Genomic DNA, 15,395 nt, shown 5'->3' on the forward strand with positions numbered 1-15,395 from the left:
TTAAGTTAAATGAGATAATCAGTCTGGAAGGTACAAAGCATATCACCTGTGAAGTACAACGCAAATGTTATGAATCTATTATGAAGATACCCTGTACAACCCAATAGGTATTATTGTCCCATCTCACCACTGAAGAAACAGAGGTTTAGTTTAGCAATTACTTTGCTTAAATCACATAGGTAACATGAAGCAAAATGAGAATTTGAATCGGAATCTTGTGTGACTCCCCGCTTGACTCTTTACCGTGCTGTTGAGGTTGAAACAATCACATTAAGAATCATGAACGCTCAAGAGAGAGATCTTACTCATCAAGCCCTGCTTTGCTGAGGTCTTAATTCTTTCCCTCAGAGTGGGGCCGCTCACCTATCCGTCTATAGGTGGCGCTCTTTAGCACAGTAGCCATTGGTAAAAGAGAAAAATCCCTTTGGGGGAAAGAAACGTGGCCTGGCATTCTGGAGGTTGGGTAGATAATTACCAAATTGTCCCATTTAGGCTTATCTTCCTAGTTGTAAACATGTTCTAATTCCTGAAGGGAGTAACTAAGTATGTATACACAGAGAAAACATCTTTTTTTTTTTTTTTTTTTTTTTTTTTGCGGTACGCGGGCCTCCCACTGTTGTGGACTCTCCCGTTGCGGAGCACAGGCTCCGGACGCGCAGGCTCAGCGGCCATGGCTCACGGGCCCAGCCACTCCGCGGTATGTGGGATCCTCCCGGACCGGGGCACGAACCCGTGTCCCCTACATCGGCAGGCGGACTCTCAACCACTGCGCCACCAGGGTAAGCCCACAGAGAAAACATCTTTAAGTAGAAGTGAAAGCTGAGGAATGGAGCCTAAGATCAAACTTCGAGTCACAGTGGCTCTACCTGTCACCCAAGTAGAGCAACAGCTTGAGAACATGCCAAACAGCAAGGAAGCTGGGGGGACATTCTTTAAGCTGGTTGAAATTGTGATAAAAACCCAAATTATGGTTTTAAATATTTCTGAGGCTACAACAAAAATAATGTGAAGACAGACATCAGTAATGGTAACCTCCTAGATGACTAGATTACAAGGGATTCTTATTATGCTATACTCTTTCATTTGTCTTCAATGAACTTGTACTACTTGGGTAACTGCAAAAAATTTTACTAGAGCTCCTTTAAAAAATTACTTGATAAGAGTTTTTTAAAAACTACCAGATACGGTTCTTGCGGAAACCGACAAGTTTATGAGGTCCCGAGTCCAGAATACCACTTCTTTAGACAGTTCCAAATTCTTGAAAAGCTCTTGCCTACAGCCCAACCTCATAGGCAGCATTTGATTACAAGGCATCTGTAGATTACAAGATTAGCCATTTCAAATTGCAACCCTTACAGTCAAATCCCACAACACTGGTCTACCTGGGGAAACCTAAGCGGCGCAGTTGATGTCAGAAGCTAGCATGGCTGCTGCCTCCCAGCCTGGAAGAAGAGGAAAAGGGAAAGGCAACTGAGACAGGGTTGGGGTGCCAAATAAGTCCACGGAAGAGTGGAGAGGGCAAGACCCAAAGGCAGAGAGAGAAAAGAAGGACAGGTGGGTAGTGCAGAGCAAAGCAATATGGCACTGTGGGGCACCATCCCCGGCCCATCTGTCCAACTGCTGCCCTGCAGTCCTGCTGTGTGCTGAGCACGGAGACAGACTTATTTCCTTAAGGTGTTAGACAAGAGAGCACAGAAGAGGGACAAGGGGAAATTTTAGTACTATTTTCTACCCTAAACTAAACCTTTGGTCATGACTTTAAAAAAAAAAATTATTTGGAGGAACCATTCAGTTCCCTTGTCCCGGGTTCTGCAGTGTACTTCTGGGGTGCCAGCCCATCCAGGATGCTTTCAAAGTCCTCAAGTCCCTTACCCAAACCGGGCCACAGTTTCCAACAGTGTCAAAGCTAAGCAAAGTAGATCAGAAAGGCTCCTGCCAGAATGACGTGTTTACCTTCACAAAAAACATCATCCTCTTCATCCATCAGGAGCTCCTTGGAGTCTAGATACTGCATCTTGGAGCCGGCAGTCAGCGTGTGCAGTGGCCTCAGCAGCTACCCTGCCCTCCGAGGCGACTTCCTTTTCCCAGCTTGGCTAAGCGCCCCGAGAGGGCAGCGTCCGCCTCTGCCCTCGAGAAAGCAGCTTCATTCATATGAACAGGCTTCGTGAGCCTTTTGAAGAGTGCATTCCAGGTGGGGTAATTTTCACCACTGAGAAGAAAGAATTTTTTTCTTTTTTTTTTTTTGGAAGGGGGCTGCAGATCCGGTTGGAGCTGAACAGAGATAGCGCTTAAAGTCTGAGGGCAATGAATTCTATTTCAAAGCGACAGCTTTCATATTTTCTTAAAGAGGAAGGCGGCCGTTTAACTTTCTTATGAATTTGAACACAATGGGTAGTGTTGAAAGAGAGGGGGTTCACATTTCTCCTATCTTGGTTTTGCTTCAATGACAATTTATCTGAAAGGAAAGCAAGCCACTATGCTAGACCCAGGCAGGCATCTGGAGGGACAGAGCTTTTCTTTCACTCAGTAATAGTTGCATTTTTCTTTCTTTGCAAACCCCTGGCATTTGAGGATTAGAAAATTTCCAACACTTAAACCAGATTTAATGCACATCTAGGCTCTTATTGACTCAATCTGTGGTCAATAAATGGATAAATCGTTTGGGTCAAACAACTTCCATTTTATAATACTGACTCAGTATGATACTTCAGACTTATCACTAAAGCAGAAAGGAGAAAATGTAACTCAGAAGGCAGTTCCTCCCAGAGGGAGGACTAACCACTGACCTGTCACGTCAGTACCAGTGGTTGGCATCACTATATTGAAACACCCAAAGTGTGCTAAATTCTGTATGGTGGTTCAAACACAAATCTCTGAGTGATACTGCAACCTCACTTGGGGTTTCCCAGCCCTCTACTTTGTGTTATAAGACGTCTCAGGCGTCAGAAGCTTGGAAAATGCAAACGGAGATGATGGCAGGGAGTTGTTGGCCCAAGGTGTTTATTTCTGGCAACCTTATTTATTGAGTAGGGTTTTAAAAATATGTACATATATTAATAGACTTTGTTTTTTAGAGCAGTTTCAGGTTCACAGCAAAATTGAGAGAGGAAGTAATAGAAGCTCCCCATAACGCCCTGCCCCCCCCCACATATAGCCTCCCCCATTATCAACACCTTGACCCCCAGAGTGGTACATTTCTTACAACTGATGAACCTACGCTGATACATTATTATCACCCAGAATCCAAGGTTGACATTAGTCCAAGGTGCATTCTTGGTGTTGTATATTCTATGGACTTGGACAAACAGATAATGACATGTATCCACCATTATAGTTTCATACAAAGTAGTTTCTCTGCCCTAAAAATCCTCTGTGCTTTGCCTATTTATCCCCCCACCACCACAACCCCTGGCAGCCACTGATCTTTTTTTAAAATAAATTTATTTATTTATTATTTATTTAATTTTTGGCTGCTTCGGTTCTTCGTTGCTGCGTGCGGGCTTTCTCTAGTTACAGTGAGCGGGGGCTACTCTTTGTTGTGATGCGCGGGCTTCTCGTTTCGGTGGCTTCTCTTGTTGCGGAACACGGGCTCAGTAGTTGTGGCTCACGGGCTCTAGAGCACAGGCTTTGTAGTTGTGGCGCACGGGCTTAGCTGCTCTGCGGCATGTGGGATCTTCCCGGACCAGGGCTCAGACCCGTGTCTCCTGCACTGGCAGGTAGATTCTTAACCACTGCACCACCAGGGAAGTCCCAACCACTGATTTTTTACTGTCTCCATAGTTCTGCCTGTTCCAGAATGTCATAGTTGGAATCATATACAAGGTAGACTTTTCAGATTGGCTTCTTTCACTTAGTAGTATGCATTTAAGTTTCCTCCTTGTCTTTTCAGGGCTTGATAGCTCATTTCTTCTTAATTTTGAATAACATTCCATTGTCTGGATGTAACACAGTTTATCTATTCACCTACAGAAGGATATCTTGGTTCCTTCCAAGTTTGGGCAATTATGAATAAAGTTGATATAAACTACCATGTGCAGGTTTTTGTGTGGACATAAATTTTCACCTCCTTTGAGTGCATGAAAAGGAGCGCGATTACTTGATTGTATGGTGAGAGTAGGTTAAGTTTTGTATGAAACTGTCAAATTGTCTTCCACGGTGGCTGCATCATTTTGGATCCCCACCACTAATGAATGAAAGGTCCTGTTGCTCCACATCCTTGCCAGCGTTTGGTGTTCTGGATTTTGGCCATTCTAATAGGTGTGGAGTGGTATCTCGGATTCCTAAGTGCTTTTGAAGAGACTCCTGGTGCTACGTTCCAAGCTAAGAACTATCCCCTCCTCCCCTAACCGTATCCTTGAAATTACACCAGCTTCTCCCAGGGGAGAGTATGGAAAATAGAGCTGGAGAAGTCCAGCTGTGAGAACGGATGTGTACAGAGGAATTCTAGAGTCAGTCAATCATGAAGGGTTATTTGAGCACCAGCAGTGGGCTTACCCCTGCACTGGGTGCCGTGGGGTTTCCAGAGACAATATGTAGCCTGGGGCCTGTTGGAACCTCCAATTGCTCTCAAGCAGGGTTCAGACCATCCGTACGGGAGAGTTTGGAGATGGTGTTTTTGGTTGCACAACGACTGGGGGTATGACTGACATTTAATGTCTTGGTAACCTTCCTGTAATGCATGGTACAGTGGCTCGAGAGGCATTTAGTGTCCAGCCCTAAAGGCCAGTAGTGCCCTTACCCCCTTGAGAAATACCCTGAGAGGCAGACAGCTGGTGTTGAAGCCTTTCTCTAGATTGCCTTTGCTCCCCTCCTTTCTGACCCTTCCACCACCATCTCCCACCCCAATTCCCACTCAAATGACTTTTCTGGTCAAGGGTTGTGCTTAATTATCTAAATTAAATTAATTTAAATGGGCCTGAACTGGAGGTTGGTGAAGCCATTATGGAATATAGTATGGGGGTTCCTCAAAAAATTAAAAATAGAATTACCATATGACCCAGCAAGCCTACTCCTGGACATACATCCCCAAAATTTGAAAGCAAGATCTTGAATTGATGCTTGCACTGCCATGTTCATTGCAGCATTATTCACAATAGTCAAGATGTAAAAGGAATCTAAATGTCCATCAGTGAGCGAATGGATAAAGAAAATGTGGCATATAGATACAATGGAATATCATTCAGCCTTAAAAAAAGAAGGAAATCCTGTTATATGCTATAATATGGATGAATCTTAAGGACATCATGCTAAGTGCAATAAGCCAATCACAAAAAGACCAATACTGTATGAATCCCCTTATGTAATGTATCTAAAGTAGTCAAATTCATAGAACAGCAAGGAGAATGGTGGCTGCTGGGGGCTGGGGGGAGAGGAAAATGGGAAGCTTTTCGATAGGTATAGAGTTTCAGTCATGCAAGATGAAAAAGTTCTAGAGATCTGTTGTACAACAATGTGCACATTGTGGACTTAAAATGTGGACTTAAAAATTGTTAAGAGGGTAAATCTATGTTATGTGTTTTTTTTTACTATATACAAAACAAAACAAAAAAATGGCCCCAAATGTAGGAAATTTGCATGCAGACCCGAGCTCCATTTGTTGTGGCTGGGATGAGAGGCTAGGTATCAATTCTGATGATCACTACGTTTCTCACCCATTGTCCTGTGCCCTTTAATCTGCATAACCGCACAAGGTGGGTGTTATCTCATTTTACAGCTGAAGCGGTGGGACTTAAATAAGGTGAGAGCTTAAATAACTTTCCTAAGAGCACATAGCTAGCGAGCGGCAGATTGCACTAATTCTAAAGCTCACCCCATTACCTCTCATCTAAACAGCTTTATGGAGTGACTGCCAATGATCTGGGTCACCAGAGTATCCCCGTGGCTCCTGGGGACCTGCACTGCCTCCATTTCCTCCCACCCCAGAACCACCAGGTTACCGTAGTAACCCTGAGGTCCCTAGCCATTCCACTTCAGCAAGTGAACATAACCTCGCTAGGCCTACCTCCTTATCTTCAAATGGAGAAAATAATATCTCCCTGTTAAGGGCTGAATTGTGTCCCTCCGCCATCCACAACCAAAGTCCATACGTTGAAGTCCTAACCCCCAGTACCTCAGAATGTGACCTTATTTGGAAATAGGATAATTGCAGATGTAATCGGTTAAGATGAAGTCATACTTGAATAGGACGGACCCCCTAAAAATCCAGTTGTCCTTATAAAAAGGGGAGATTTGGACACAGACACACACACAGGGAGAACAGCATGTGAAGATGAAAGCAGAGATCTAGAAATCAAGGAATGCCAAAGATTGCCAGCAAACCACCAGAAGCTATGGAACAGATTCTGCCTCACCTTCTTCAGAAGGAACCAACCCTCCTGACACCTTCATCTCAGCCTTCTAGCCTCCAAAACTATGAAACAATACATTTCGGTTATTTAAGCCACCCAGCTTGGGGTGCTTTGTTACGGAAGCCCTAGCGAGCTAATACATCTCCTCATTTGGCTTATTTTGAGGATTACAAAGAATAATTCATGTAAAGGAACTGACAGAGCACATGGCACACCATACATACCCAACTGTAATTATCCAAATTAAATCTCTCACAGGGCAGTTTAGGGCCATTTCTTGGGCTGAGGCCTCAATGTGGGCGGAGAGTGAGCAACCACCATGCTCAGTACAAAATCTCAATCACCCTTTGGACATTCTCCTCTGTCTTTTCTCCTCCAATTTAGATATTTTTAAAAGACAGCTAAGAATCTCAAAGAACAAGTCATAAATGCCACTAAGAATGCCTTGAGAGCAGCATTATAGAAAATATGTTCCTTGCTCCCAAAGTTCACAATCACCTTAGAGAGAAGGCATATATGCATGACATGTTGGCTAAGGGGGAAAATGAATGACCTATAGATGCATGCATCCATACGGATCCATTCCAGAAACATCATGTTGACTAAGAAAGTCTCATAAAAATATAAATAATATGAGTTGACTTATATAAATCACAAAAATGGGCAAAATGAAAAAATATATAAATAACAGCTAAACTGACAAAAACAGATTAACAGGAGAAGAGGCATACAAATTTTATTAACATTTGTATAATGCCTGGGGGCTTCACAGAAAAGAAGTGAAAATCCCAAAGAAGTGGTTAGACTTGGGGGCTATATACTATTTTAACAAAGAGTGATAAGTTGTGGAGAAGTGACTAGACAAAGCAAGGCGGGGAGGTTTGGACTCTTAGGGGTAGTGACTTGGGGGAAGGAGACTAAGAAATGTATGACAGATAAGGGTTGTTTAATAAGGTATGTTATACAGAGACACTGAAGTGTAAGGAGTTGATGCACTTTTGCTAGCTTGAAGATGGAGGGGGTCCCATGCAAGGACCAAAGAGCAGCCTCTAGGAGTAAACAGTGACCCCCTAGCTGACAGCTAACAAGGTAACAGGCACTTTAATCTTACAGCTGCAAGGAGCTGAGTTTTGCCAACAATCTGAACGAACTCGGAAGTAACTTCTTCCCCAGAGCCCCGCCCAGCTGACATTTTGTTTTCAGTCTTGTGATACCCAGAGCAGAGTACTCAGTTAAGCCTAACCTACAGAACTGTGAGTTAATAAATAGGTGCTGTTCTAAAAGAAAAAGAAAAAAAAAAAGATATGTTATGCAGACTCATCTCACCTCTGGTGATAAAAGTGGCCTTCAGTTGATAAAGAGTCATTTTCCTCTTCCTGGTACAGGAGAGGGGAACACTTTTACAAAGAGAAATTTATGCCCTGTGTCTGCTATTTCTGAATTGCCTTCAGCTAAAAATAATCCTAATGCCAATGTGGCATATTTTGGGGTGGCGTATTCTGATCCTCTTCAAATCCATACTAGAAAAGAAAGACTAAAGCTAGGGAAACTGAGTGCTCAGAGCTAGGTAAGTCAGTGAGGTGGAGTTAAGGGGGTGTAGGTTATAGAGAGTAGTCTTGACTAAGCAGTGAGAGATGAGTCTGGAACAATAACTAAAGGACCTTGCACGTCAGTGATTGAGGCAAACAGCTAATACTTGGATTTGAGGAAGAGAACAAAAGTGAGGATGAACCAGTGTGAGCCAACTATTTTAATAAAAGGCTGATTTGTGATAACCTGGGCTAAGTTTAACAACAGAACTCACCAAGGTCAAAAGCACAGGAACATGGCAAAGCTTTTATACCCTGAACAGTTGGTATCCACCTTGTGCTATACCAGGTATGCAGATATGCACGGTCTAGTCCTTGCTTTGAGGAGCTTTACTTGCCCATTCCTGTGTTCATTCATTTACTCATTCATTCATTCATTCATCCATCCATCTATCTATTTGAAAAATGGTAATGAATGCCTACTATATTTCAGGCACAGTGGGAAACATTTAAGTAAATATATAAATGACTGTGCTTGTGTTGTGTTGAACATGTGAAAATCAACACGGTGATATTATTTTGTGGTATGAGAATTTGTTATAATGATTGGCTATTTATTAATTTTAAACATTTCTGCATGGTTTGCTGTTTTGAAAAAAAATTACCACCTGTGAAGTGTTTAGAGGAGGAAGTCACCCTGATGGGAAATGTCATCATCCAATGTGGGCTTTCATTTCAATAGAGGATGGGCTTCACAACCTTCTCTCTGTACCCATTCCTGGAGAATTTCCCACTCCCTCCAGAAAGTATTTCTAAATACATAATTTTCAGATACAAAAACTTCAGAGCAGGGAGAAGAATCTGAAATAATTAGGGGTATTAGAAACAGAAAGGAGAACAAAGTAGGAGAGAGGAATTGAAACTGTGAGGAGTGTTTGGAATCAAGAAAGAAAAAGAAGGTGAAAATACCACAGAGCCAGAAATAAGCTTATCTTTGGGTAACTTTGCCTGTAAAAATGCACATAAGATGTATCTAACTGCAGAATGCCATGGACAAGGAGCTGAGACTAAAGGAGCATGATTTTTTTTTTTTTTTTTGCTGACAAAGCAAGAGACTTTATTGCAAGGGGCACCCGGGTGGAGAGCAGGTGGGTAAGGGAACCCAGGAGGACTGCTCTGCCACGTGGCTTGCGGTCTCGGGTTTTATGGAGATGGGATTAGTTTCTGGTTGTCTCTGGCCAATCATTCTGACTCAGGGTCCTTTCTGGTGGCGAGCGGAACCACTCAGCCAAGATGGATTCCAGCAAGGTGGATCCTGGGAGGTTGGTAGGACATGTGGAGTGGTGTCTCCTCTCTCCTTTTGACCTTTCCTGTATTCTTCTATGTGACGGTGTCTTGTTACTTCCGTGTTCTAAAGAAACATGATTTTAATGGTGTTCCTGTTTTCACATTACAAGAGGAGACACCCACCTCATGGGATTACGGCTCTCCCAGAGGCTTCATAAGTCTTCCTGTTCACCTTCCCCCATTTTAGGGGTATCTTTCAACTGTAGAAGCCACACTCAAGGTCACTTACTACAGGTGCTGGGGAAGCCTGAAGGACAGGCTGACCAAAGCTCTGGATGGATTTGCCTCCCCAGCTGTGTCGTAGCCTTCAAAACCAAGAGCGAACAATATAGTGAAACCAGCAGACTGGTAGTCACTGGAGTGGTTAGAGAATGAGTTTGGAGCTTCTTTAAAGCCCCTTTCCCAGAAAATTGTCATAATTTGACCTGCCTTTTGGTTCCCTGGAAGACCCCATTTACAAGGCTGTCTTTATTTAACTTGACTCAGTGCTGCCTGGAGTGAAGAGCCTCTTCCCTGGGCCTGCTTGTTGAAAACAATCAGAAGCAATTGGTGAATAACTAAGCTGCCTAGGGCAGTGGTAAGAATTGGGGGCAAACAGTAGGTGAACCAAACTCTTAAAAAAAAAAAAAAAAAGCTGAGGAAACAGATGGCCACAGGGAGCTTTGAAAAGCTCTGACATATTCCTGGGGATCCAGAAGGCCAAACACGTGTAGGGCTGTGCGCATGACCAGGCTGTGCACATGCTTAGAAAAGACCTGCAAGGCCATAAACTCTCACCTCTGTCTAATCTTGAGGCTCTGCAGAAGCAGGAAGTAAATGTTAAGGCAAACTTATAAAGTGCCTAGCTGAGTGTTGAAGGTGTGTCCCAGCTTACATACAGAGTCACTTGGCAAAAGCTAAGACTTATTGTTTCCAGGCATCTAAAGAAATCTCTGTCTGACGTTAGCTGACTGCTAAGTAACTAAGCAGAGATTTCAGTGTCCACAAATGACAAAGAATACAGACTTTACAGAACTAGTTCGGAAAAGTCACTAAACAACAATAAAAACCCCTAGGGAAGGGGGAGAAGCTGATTTCCAAAATTCCCATATAATATTAAATAAATTGTCCAGTTTTCAACAAAAAATTGAGACATGCAAAGAAACAAGAAAGTATGGCCCATAAAACAAAACAAAACCAATCAATAGAAACTGTCCCTGAAGAAGCCCGGATGTTAGACTTACTAGGGACAAAGACTTTAAATCATCTATTTAAAATGTATTCAAACAATTAAAGGAGAAGAGAAGAAGAATGTCTCATGATGGAAAATATCAACAAGAAGATATTGTCTGAAGAAAACAAAAAACACTCACTCAAAAAGATATATGTACCCCCATGTTCATGGCTGTGTTATTTACAATAGTCAAGATATGGGAACAACCTTAGTGCCCATCAGTGGATGAATGGATAAAGAAGACGTTGTATATATACACAATGAATACTACTCAGCTATAAAAAAAGAATGAAATCTTGTCCTTTATCAACAACATGGACAAATCTAGAGGGTATGATGTTAAGCAAAATGTCAGACAGAGAAAGACAAATACTGTATGATTTCACTTATATGTGGAATCTAGAAAAACAAAACAAATGAACAAACAAAACAAAATAGAAACAGACTCATAGATACAGGGTAAAAACTGGTGGTTGCCAGAGGTGGGCAACTGGAGTTGGGGGATGGGCAAAATAGGTGAAGGGGATTAAGAGGCACACACTCCCAGTTATCAAATAAATAAGTCATGGGGATGTAATATACTCAATAATATCATAATAACTTAAGATGGTGACAGATGGTAACTAGACTCATCGTGGTGATCATCTCATAATGTATATAAATGTCAAATCACTATGTTATGTACCTGAAATTAATATAACATTGTATGTCAATTATACCTCAATAAAAAAAAGAAAGCCATATGCATACATATATTTTTTTCTGACAGAGAAATGTGATAGAATGATCAAAAAAGAGTTTCAAATAATATTACATTATTAATAATGTAATAATATTACATTATTATTTTAATGTAATAAAAATACATTACATTATAAGAAGGGAAATTGTCCCAAACTTGGGCTGAAGTCAAACTTTGTGGTGTGGTTGGAACAGCAGCACCTTCTGGGATGTATCTAACATTCTTAATAAAATGTACCATCAGTTTCCTGATAGATTTTCATTAGTTAAGAGTCCTTCTGGAATATCGATTTATCCTACCTGCCTAACTTATAGCCTTATACTGAGCTAAGATACTGATGATATTAAACTAGAAGTTCTTTTTTTAAAAGTCCAATATGTTAATGATCATCTAAATTACATAAATTACATCCTTTGTAAATTTTAAAACTTATAATAAAAATTTTTAGATATACAAAGGTACATAGTTTCCCAAAATTTACTTTGGGCTTCAAAAACTAGACAGTTAAAGACCCCTGGTACAGATCCCGCGTTGAGTGCAGCAGGCCTGCAGCAGGCCCTGTAGGACCTGGGGCCATGATCCGGTGTCCCACATGGAAGCTGGGGCCCATGGCCTCTGGGCATCTGCAGAGGGAAGGCTTGGCAGCTCCATCCCTTTACACATACTAGCTTTGTGGGTTGTGACCCATTCATCTCTTGACCGGTTTCTTCTTAGCCTCAGAATTTCTTCTCCTCAAGGATAGCAACGAAAGTTAGGAGTTGAAATTTGGGACTTGCTATGTTCTGATTTTGGCCAAATGTTTTTGAAAACTCTTCCCAGTGTGGCTTCTCTTTAATAGATATGTCTCAGTGACTCCTGACTATACAGAGGACAGAAAAACAATCTGGGGAAAGAGGTCTTTCAGAGACCACATTCAAGGAAGGAAGGAAGGGAGGGAGGGAGGGAAGGAGGGAGAGGAGAGAAAAAAAAGGAAAGCATGAAGCTAAGGGCAGAACATTTTTCTTTTGGAAGGAAAATACTTCCAGACTGCTTTTTTTTTTTTTTTTTTTTTTTAGGTTCTGGGGGAAGAACGCTCCTTGATTTGAAATTTTAGCCCTCCTGGAAATTCAGAAATGCGGCTCTGGGTGCTGTAGGAACACTACAGGGCAGAGTTGGGCCCTGGATAAACCCTTGACATGCTTAAACTCTGATTCCCAAGTTCCTGGCTCATCTTAGATAAGCTTCAAACCTGCTTTGTCAGGCACCCAGAAAGACCTAAATGCACTGAGTTATTTGGATGGAGAAAATGGAGAGTTATAGATGAAGAGATCATGATTCCTCCTTTGTTTCTCTGCAGGCTCTTTCCTCCTTTAATGTTTTGTTTTGAAGTGTAAATCACAATTAAGAGGATCAGTGAAAACAGAGCATGGAGTAAAAGGAAGGACAATGCAATGCGTCCCCTCTTCCAAATAAGGGCACCGTCCTGCCCAGGAGGGACTCAGTTCCCATCTCCTAACTCTGGCTTTCCAATGTTCCCAATCTACCAGCTCGATGGTGGCTTTTAAGCTTTTCCCTCTAAAGAAGTGGAGTAGCAACAGCTGCTTCCCTCCCCTCCCTGAAAACATAGCAGCAAGCTGGTAGAGAAGGAGGGTGATCCAGCTCTGACGCTTTACAGTTCAATGAGCAGCCTTGAACTTCAGTGAAAAAGGGGGGGCTATGGTTTCGTCTCTTCCCTCGAACTAAAAAACAAAGCTAGCTGAAAGAGAAGGAGGAGAAGATGGAGAGAGAGAGGAAGAGGGAGGGGGAGGGGGAAGATGAGGAGGGAAGAAAGAGAAAAGAAAAAAGGAGGAGGAAGAAGAGAAGGAGAAGAAAAAGCTGCTTTGATTCTAAACACAATACTTGACCATGGCCATAACCTGAAGCAGTGAGGGGATGAGCTTAGCTTCCTCTCAAGGGTGGCTCTCTTTGTCTCTCTCAAATTATTGCACATGGGAATTTGGAGTTATTGAACAGTCTGCATATTTTTAAATAATGTCCCTTTTAATTGTGAGTTCAGGTTGCCCATGGAGAAACTTTGTTATGACCAAGGGATCTTTATTTTTAGGCACTGGACTCCCCTTTCCTCTTCTCTCCGTCATGCTCCCTCTGGTTCCTGCTCTCTGATTTCTTTTCAGCTGAGAGGTGTGAAAAACAGTCTATGGTTTGTTTCATCTCTGCACAGCTGTGTCAATCCCTCTTACTTACCTCTTCAACATAAGACCAATTTTTTGTTTCTTTTCCTAGAGCCATATCAGGTGTGATAACAGGTTGAAAAGTGCCACCCATCCTCTCTGAGACCACAAACAGAGCTGAATCAGTGAACCTAGACTTATAAACAAGGGCGTAGACCAGAGAACGTGATGAGACCAGAGGAGGAGAAAGAAAGCAAGAAGATAAAAGCACTGCAGCTTCAAGTGCGAGGTGAGCGGAAAGCAGCCAGCCCTTCAAAAAACAGGAATCAAAAACCAAAACACAAACCTCATGAAACTGTCATGAGCGGGAAGGTTTTGAGAGTCGTTTCTACTGCAGATTTTAGAGACTTCTTCCATTACCCCGAGGTACCCACGAGCTATAAACCCAAATCCTTAAAAGTTCAGCCTCAAGGCATAGGGTCTAAGGGAAGGGTCTCAGTGGAAAGGGTCTCTGTGCTACTCAGGTAACCTTACAGTCAGCTTTTGTGAAGTGGTTCGGTTGGGCCAGCTTTCTGGTCATTCCGTCAGCGAAGAAGCAAGCAAATTTGGAGAAAATGGGTCGGGGTAAATGAAGGTGAGTGGGTGGGCTTCTTCTAGCGTGGACTTGGCAGAAGCCAAAGGCAGTATAAACGTCAGCTTCCCATCTTCTAATATCATGGAAACCCGGGGTGGTGGTGGGGCAGGGGCTTCCTGAACCACCTTGAGGTGGAAGAGAGGCCTCAGAGGTCAGAAGTAGGTTAGCAAGAGCTCAGGAGGACAGGTCTTCTTTGCCCTCGATGGGGGGAGGGGTGGGGGGGGCACCAGCCCACCCCGTGGAAGGAGTAGCTGCTGGGAAAATGTTAGAATGATGGGTGAGATATTTTCTCATAAAATTTCATCCAAAGTTTTAACAAAGTACAAAAAAGAGGAGGTGTCAAGGACTGTGTGTGGGTAGGGTGGAGGGAGCAGGGAGGAGAAGGGGAAGTTCTACGCTCTGCCCAGCTTCTTGACCAAGGTGTGACCTAGTGTCAAAACCTGCACATGCAACCAGCTGCCCATTTCATCCACATGGCTCGGTTGTTATGTATAGAATCCTACACATGTCCCTGATGTTTGTACGGAACAGGGTGCTGAGCTGAGCACCAGATGGTCCTGGAAGAGCACCTAGTAGTGTTTCTTTCACTGAACAGAATCTAATAAAAGCTTTTTGCAAAAGTCATGAACTATTATTGATTATAGATATTACCTGATAATAATAATTCTGTTAAGTTCCAGTTTGGACCAGGTAACTCTGTGAAGGGAGAAAGTTGATACTGTACATATTAAAAGCAAGAGTCTTTCTTTTGTTTTCCTCCCTCCCTCCCCTCCCACAATCCTCTCCTCGCCCTCAGGAAAATTTGGGCCCTGACTTAGCTTTTGCACACCCCTAGGATCTCATGGTTTCCTTTGCGATGAGAATTTTAATACCAATGAAGGCACTTTTCTCCGAAGGAATTTAGGAGTGTCTGTTGCTTGTTCTGCTGAGTTTCCTATGAGGTAAGAAAGGGAGTTCAGTGTGACTGTCCTCAAGTTATTGATGGGGAGATTTAGGACAAAGGAGCTATAGATGCATGGGCAGCAGGGCACCCGTGACGCGGCACAGTCGCCAGAGCAAGTCAAAACGCTCTCAAAGAGCAAGTGAGTCAAGATTGTGGAAGCCGTGCCGGAGAAGTTTTTCAGGGATGGCTGAACTGCTCCATATACATGAAAAGAAAATATATTCATGTAAAAAAAGCCCCAAAGTGGAGATATCTAACAGGCAAAGGGGACAGGGGTGAGTGAGTAGGGTTTGCTGCACTGGGGCTCACTTCTCAAATCTTTCATTTTCTGTGCTGAACTCTGAACACAGTGCAAGCATATGACTTGAAGCTGCAGGATCTAGGTCATATTTATTTGTTTTGAATCCAGGCTGTCCTGCTAGACTTGGAGATTCCCAGAAAGCAAAGGTCAAGCAAGACCTTGGCATCTTCATTTCAAGCCCAGTGGGAA

General features: G+C 42.8%; 1 protein-coding gene across 4 annotated transcripts in view; it reads right to left on the reverse strand.

Annotated features, from left to right (window-relative positions):
- The window catches only part of RIPOR2 (RHO family interacting cell polarization regulator 2), a gene marked incomplete at its 5' end in the record, with an annotated part of 208,430 nt that overhangs the window by 108,257 nt on the left and 84,778 nt on the right, over positions 1–15,395 (reverse strand). The window contains one exon of one of the 4 annotated variants that reach the window (XM_082664600.1): positions 1,954–2,014. The exons of the other annotated variants lie outside the window; for them this stretch is intronic. Coding sequence (XP_082520726.1) covers positions 1,954–2,014 — 61 coding nt within the window. Of the gene's footprint in view, positions 1–1,953; positions 2,015–15,395 lie in introns of those variants that run through there. 4 annotated transcript variants of the gene reach the window in all.

The sequence above is a fragment of the Grampus griseus genome (assembly GCF_964374135.1).
Source record: "Grampus griseus genome assembly, chromosome: 10".
In the NCBI taxonomy this organism is placed as follows: Eukaryota; Metazoa; Chordata; class Mammalia; order Artiodactyla; family Delphinidae; genus Grampus; species Grampus griseus.